Source organism: Heterodontus francisci, unplaced genomic scaffold (genome assembly GCF_036365525.1).
Source record: "Heterodontus francisci isolate sHetFra1 unplaced genomic scaffold, sHetFra1.hap1 HAP1_SCAFFOLD_782, whole genome shotgun sequence".
Classification (NCBI taxonomy): Eukaryota; Metazoa; Chordata; class Chondrichthyes; order Heterodontiformes; family Heterodontidae; genus Heterodontus; species Heterodontus francisci.
Genome location: NW_027141398.1, coordinates 439,694 through 445,879, shown reverse-complemented (window position 1 = coordinate 445,879; position 6,186 = coordinate 439,694). Strand labels below are relative to the sequence as shown.

At 47.8% G+C, this 6,186-nt stretch overlaps 2 protein-coding genes across 2 annotated transcripts; both read right to left on the bottom strand.

The window, feature by feature from the left end:
- Positions 1-3,137: 3,137 nt before the first annotated feature.
- Positions 3,138-3,449, bottom strand: LOC137363310 (histone H4-like). Its single transcript, XM_068027187.1, has one exon. The coding sequence runs from the start codon at positions 3,447-3,449 to the stop codon at positions 3,138-3,140; it is 312 nt and encodes a 103-aa protein (XP_067883288.1).
- Positions 3,450-4,383: 934 nt separating this feature from the next.
- LOC137363313 (histone H1-like) lies at positions 4,384-4,923 on the bottom strand. The gene has a single exon (XM_068027189.1). The coding sequence runs from the start codon at positions 4,921-4,923 to the stop codon at positions 4,384-4,386; it is 540 nt and encodes a 179-aa protein (XP_067883290.1).
- Positions 4,924-6,186: the final 1,263 nt, after the last annotated feature.

Here is a 6,186-nt window from a genome sequence, read left to right as displayed (position 1 = left end):
ATAATGTCCCGATCATTAATTACTGACCATTTGTGAGCTTTGTTAATGGACGCGTTCATATTCGGCCCCTTTGCTATATTTCGATAATAAAATCTGATTGAACGCACAGGCATCATTTCTCAGTCACTCATATCCCGAGATCAAGTTTGTCCTCAATAAGTAATCAGCACATTATCTATAAACCCCGGTGGTGTGGGAACCCTCAGTCTCACTCTTTGACACCTGACACTAAGATTATAAACTCCGCTGTTGTCTCTCACCAATAGGGATCAGTCTATAATCAGCGATGCAGTATCATTAGGAACATTGAGCTGAAATGGTTACAGAATGCTGTGAAAGAGGCTTTCTGTCCGCTGGTTATAGAATGTTTCAAAAAGGATAGAGAGTGAACTCGAATCGATGGCGGAATGTGAAAGCCAATCTGGAAATTGTTACCACATGTAGAATAATACAATATAAAAAAGATTTTAAAATATTTGCGGTAAAACCAAGTTACCTAAAAATGTGATGATCTATATTGAAGCCGCTCTGTGTTTTACAAATATATTGGCGGGATTTTCACATTTGAAAACTCGTTTGCAGTCTTACAATTTCGCGCCGTTATTTTCCGCCCTCATCTCCTTGGCGTTTCTGGATTGGTGAATTCAGCCGCTCTCTGATTGGTCACATGAAGAGTACAATGACACCCAATGCAGAGTGACAAATCACCAGTGCCCCCGCCACCATTCCTCTCGAAGGTATAAATGAGACTATTGTGGGCGGTTCTCAACATTCTTCCTGAAAGTATTTGTCAGATTGTGGAAATGTCTGGAAGAGGGAAGACCGGTGGTAAAGCTCGGTCCAAGGCCAAGTCTCGCTCGTCCCGGGCTGGACTGCAGTTCCCTGTGGGCCGTGTTCCCCAAGAAAACCACCGCTCGGAGCACCAAGAGCAAGTGAAGCGGCCTGACTTAAATCTGCGAACCCAAAGGCTCTTTTCAGAGCCACCCACTTTGTCTGTTAAAAGGCTGCTTGCTGTCTGAGAAGGCAATTTTTTAATGCTAGCGCTGCTTTGTATTGGCCTACAACGAGGGCACTTGCCCCATCGTGTATGTCCCGGCCGAAAAACGGCCCACCTATTCTCATCCCACCTTCCAGCATTCAGACCGTCGCCCTGCAGATTACAGCACTTAAGATGCATATCCAGATTCCTTTTGAATGAGTTGGGGGTCTCTGCCTCAACTACCCTTCCAGGCAGTGAGTTCCAGACCACCATCACCCTCTGGGTGAAAATAAAATTCTCGTTTTCCCTCTAATTTTTCTACCTATCACTTTAAACATATGCCGCACAGTCACTGAACTCTCTGCTAAGACTTTTCACCTCCACTCTCTCCAGGCTCGCCAAAATTTTGCACATTTCAATCAGATCTCCCCTCAGCCTTCTCAGTACTGGATTCGGGCATTTAGCTGCTCGCCTCTGGCGATATTTGTCAGGGATTTTAGCAAATCTACCGTTTATGCAAACGAAAGCTTTTACACAATGATCGGCTCTCTAATAAAATGATCTGCTCTAAACCACATTTCTCTGACAACAGGAGATCGCAGATCGTTGTTTTGCCGATTTGGTGGCTGTTAAAAGAGATGTTTAGTTTAGTTTAGTTTAGAGATACAGCACTGAAACAGGCCCTTCGGCCCACCGAGTCTGTGCCGACCATCAACCACCCATTTATACTAATCCTGCACTAATTACATATTCCAACTACATCCCCACCTGTCCCTATATTTCCCTACCACCTACCTATACTAGGGGCAATTGCTAATGGCCAATTTACCTATCAACCTGCAAGTCTTTGGCATGTGGGAGGAAACCGGAGCACCCGGAGGAAACCCACGCAGACACAGGGAGAACTTGCAAACTCCACACAGGCAGCACCCAGAATTGAACCCGGGTCGCTGGAGCTGTGAGGCTGCAGTGCTAACCACTGCACCACTGTGCCGCCCCATGTTGTGTTATTTGATGCCAATCTCAGATCAGGGCAGGGTGAGTTTAGGCGCGCTCCCCGCGGATACGGCGGGCCAGCTGGATGTCTTTGGGCTTGATGGTGACTCGCTTGGCATGGATGGCGCACAGGTTGGTGTCCTCAAAGGGCTCCACCAGGTAAGCCTCGCTGGCCTCCTGCAGGGCCATGACGGCCGAGCTCTGGAGGCGCAGGTCTGTCTTGAAGTCCTGCGCGATCTCCCGCACCAGGCGCTGGAAGGGCAGTTTGCGGATGAGCAGCTCGGTGGATTTCTGGAAGCGGCGGATCTCCCCCAGAGCCACAGTGCTGGGTCTGTAACGGTGAGGCTTCTTCACTCCGACCGTAGCTGGAGCGCTCTTGCGGGCCGCTTTGGTCGCCAGCTGCTTGCGGGGAGCTTCCCCTCCGGTCGATTTGCGCGCTGTCTACTTGGTTCTGGCTATTTTGGTAGAAGATGTGGAACAAAGACACTGCAAATGTTGAGGCTGCTCAGGGACTGTCTATTTCAGACACTGGAGGGACCGCCCTTGTGTTGTGATTGGATGCAGCCCCGTCCATCAGTCAAGTTTGAAATCAGCTCCGGGAAGTCAAAGGGCGGCGGGAAATGCTGTGCACTGATTGGTTGAACTGTAACTGAAACTGAAATTTTATCAATTTCAAAAAGGCCGCCAATTTCAGATGAGCAAACAAGGCAAAGATTAAAAAGCACCTAATTTGGCGGGAACAATTATAAAATCTCACTCCTTGTACGTTTATTTCTTTCCTCCGAGATCCCCCTCTGTGTTTTACAACACAGTTTGAATAGTTTTCTCTGGCGGGAATAAAGCGCCAGTCATTACTTACTATAATGGCAGTAAATTCCGCTTCGTGCCGGCAGTTCAGACCCTCAGGAATAAATTATCAAAAGCAAACGTTTAATTCATGACGCGTTCGATAAATAATGAAGAGAAAAAGACAGTGAAATTTATGTGACATGTAAATTTACTGAGAGAAGGTAATGATGTATAAAAGCCGTTCTTGATAAAGATAAACAATATTCAGATAACTTGATCTTATTAATTCAAGTTTCCATGTCACTGCTCTCTCTGTGAGTCTTTGGGTGGCTCTTAGAAGAGCCTTTGTGTTTGGTACAAAGGGTGGATTTGTTTAGCCGCCGAATCCATAGAGATTGCGGCCCTGGCGTTTCAGAGCGTACACGACATCCATGGCGGTGACCGTCTTGCGCTTTGCGTGCTCAGTGTTCGTGACCGCATCTCTGATCACATTCTCCAGGAAAAGCTTCAGCACCCCGCGGTTCTCCTCATAGATCAAACCCGAGATGAGCTTCACTCCACCACGGCGAGCCAGGCGGCGGATTGCTGGCTTGGTGATACCCTGGATGTTATCACGAAGCACTTTGCGGTGCCGCTTTGCTCCGCCTTTGCCCAATCCTTTGCCTCCTTTACCTCTTCCAGACATGACACTTCTTCACTCAACTCGTTGCTGAATGAGAAACGAGCTGTTTCTGCTGCCTTTTTTATGCAGCTCGCCCGGACCTGACTGAAAAACGGGCAGAGAGTGAGAGGCAGGGCAGGGAGGAAATTGAGTGACAGACAGAGCTGTGAAATGTCTTTCATCCTCCAGCTCCGCCTCCCACTTGCTTCAACCGCCAATTCAAAAACAAAACTCTCAACAATAGAGCTCAGCACAAAACTTCCAGACTCGGCCTTTATAGTCAAAGATAACAGAAACCCGGAGCTGTCAAATAAGGATCTATAACAATTAAAAGTTGATCATCTACCCGCCTAAGCACAGTGCTTCCGATCACAAGTCAACCCGTTTCCACACACCTCCCCTCCCAGACGGATTGAGTATTTTGCTAACACCTTACCCCAGCTGAATTAGAGAAACTCATGTATTGGGGTTTGAGTTGTGACGCGGGAATTCTCGCCAGTATTCCTGTGTTAGACCCTCTCACTCTGAATTAGTGAAAGGAGCATGAACTGTGACTGTACCGAACATATCCCCAGTTGCAGTGAGGACGGGACATCCCTCTGTTTAGTTGCAGAGAGTGGGGGAAGGGCTGAGTGCAATGTATGTCAGCGAGTCACCAGGGATCCTGTATTTACTTCCCATCATTTCTATGTGAAATGTGCACACGGCGGCGTGACAGGGATCATTTGATAGGGGGATCAGCTCTTTCCTGAGAAATGTGGGTGGCTCTGAAAAGAGCATTTGGGTTCAGATGTCTGCAAGTTTCCCGTGCAGTTTCACTTCTTCCCAGGGGCTGCTTTCTGAGCCTTTGCTGCTTTCGGCTTGGTCTTGCCCCTTGATGATTGAACTTTCTTGAGCACCTTTCCGCACTCTTGGGTTTTTTGGCCTTCTTCACAGGAGACTTTTTCGGAAGCGCTGCTTACTTCGCTGGGGATTTCTTTGGCGTTGCCGCCTTCTTGCTGGTCACTTTCTTGCCTGCTGCTTTCTTCGCTGCCGATTTCTTGGCTGCTAGTTCCTTGACTGGTAATTTCTTGGCTGCTGATTTCTTTGCTGTCACTCTCTTGCCAGCTGTTTTCTTCACGAAAGTTTTTTTGCCTGCTCCTGACTTGACTTTCTTTCCCACATTTCCCTTGGTTCCCTGCTTCGGGATTCTGAAGGAGCCGGAGGCGCCCGTTCCATTGCACTGCACCAGGGAGCCTTTATTCACATTCCTCCTGATACTTTGCTTGATTTGGGTCCTGTACTTCCCCACATCCACACCGCTCCGACCCAGACCCTTCTTTATGGCGGGCAGTGAGGTCCCCTTGCGATCGGAGCAATCCGCCACAATCTTGAGGATCTTCTCGCTCAACGTGGGACCGGCTGACTTGTTCCAGGGAGCCGCTTTCTTCTTCTTAGGAGTCTTGACTTCAGCGGCGGCGGCTGGAGGAGCCGTTTCGGCGCCTGCTGTATCGGTCATGTCCGGGACTCTGCACAGATTCTCTCTGTCAGTCAGAACTGGGTCAGAAATGAAGCCGGTGGGGGCAGCACAGAGCAACTTAAAGGCAGTGAGCGGACGGGGGCGGTGACAACCTGCTGTTTCTCTCTGGTCCTAAACTCTCCAATTCCACTGAAATTCGGGTACTGCAAAATCCCAGACTAGATAATTCCTGTCTCTAACATCAGAATGCTTGCTGTCGAAAAGTTTGTACTTGAAGTAAAGACTCCATTTTTGACTGAAACCCGTTTTATTGCTGCACTGATGGCGCTCTCTCCCCCGATCGCTGACATGTTCTCCACTTTTGGACTGAAATCTTGAAATCAACAAAGAAACTACACTGAATTCCCACTTTGGGGATGAGAAGGGGAGCAATGTGCTTCTTTGACTGGAAAATCTTTTTATTTTACACAGGAGGGACTCGGACTCGGACCCACAAACACAGTGACATTAGACTAACCCGTCAGCACCTTTAATACACTCTCTCCTACACAATATTCACATCTACACATTTTCATGTCGAACTGTTCGCTAAATGTAGAGTTCCCAGGACAGGTTTTGATCTCTCTGCTGAGGTCAATAGACCCTTCAGCTCTACTCTATCCAGGCCGTTCAACATTTTATACATTTCAATCAGATCTCCCGTCAGCCTTCTCTGTTCCAAGGAGAACAACCACAGTCTTTCCAATCTTTCCTCCTAGCTGCATTATTCAGTCCCAGCAACATCCTCGTAAATCTCCTCTGTACCCTCTCTGGTGCAGTTACATCCTTTCTGTAATGAGGTGACCAGAACTGCACACAGGACTCAAGTTGTGGCCTAACCAATGATGATAAAGTTCCAGCATAACCTTCCTCCTCATATATTCTATACCTCGGCTAATAAAGGCATGGATTCCATATGTCTTCTTAACCATATTACCGCACTGCCCTGTCACCTTCAGGGATATGTGGACATTTACTCCAAGGTCCCTCACCTCCTCTGCACCTCTCAGTATTTTCTCATTAATCGTGTATTCCTTTGCATTGTTTGACCTCCCCAAGTGCATCACGTCACACTTCTTCGGGTTGAATTCTATGCACCACTTTTCTGCCCTTCTGACCTGACCATAAACATCTTCCTCTAGTCCACAGCAATCCTCCTCTCTATCTACCACACGGCCAATATTGGTGTCGTTTGTAAACTTCTTGATCGTGTCCCTCAACATTTATGTCCAACTTGTTCATATAGATCATCAACAAAACAGG

Bases quoted from the DNA above. Each gene is read 5' to 3' on its own strand.
- LOC137363310 (XM_068027187.1), bottom strand. From the start codon at position 3,449: ATGTCTGGAAGAGGTAAAGGAGGCAAAGGATTGGGCAAAGGCGGAGCA.
- LOC137363313 (XM_068027189.1), bottom strand. From the start codon at position 4,923: ATGACCGATACAGCAGGCGCCGAAACGGCTCCTCCAGCCGCCGCCGCT.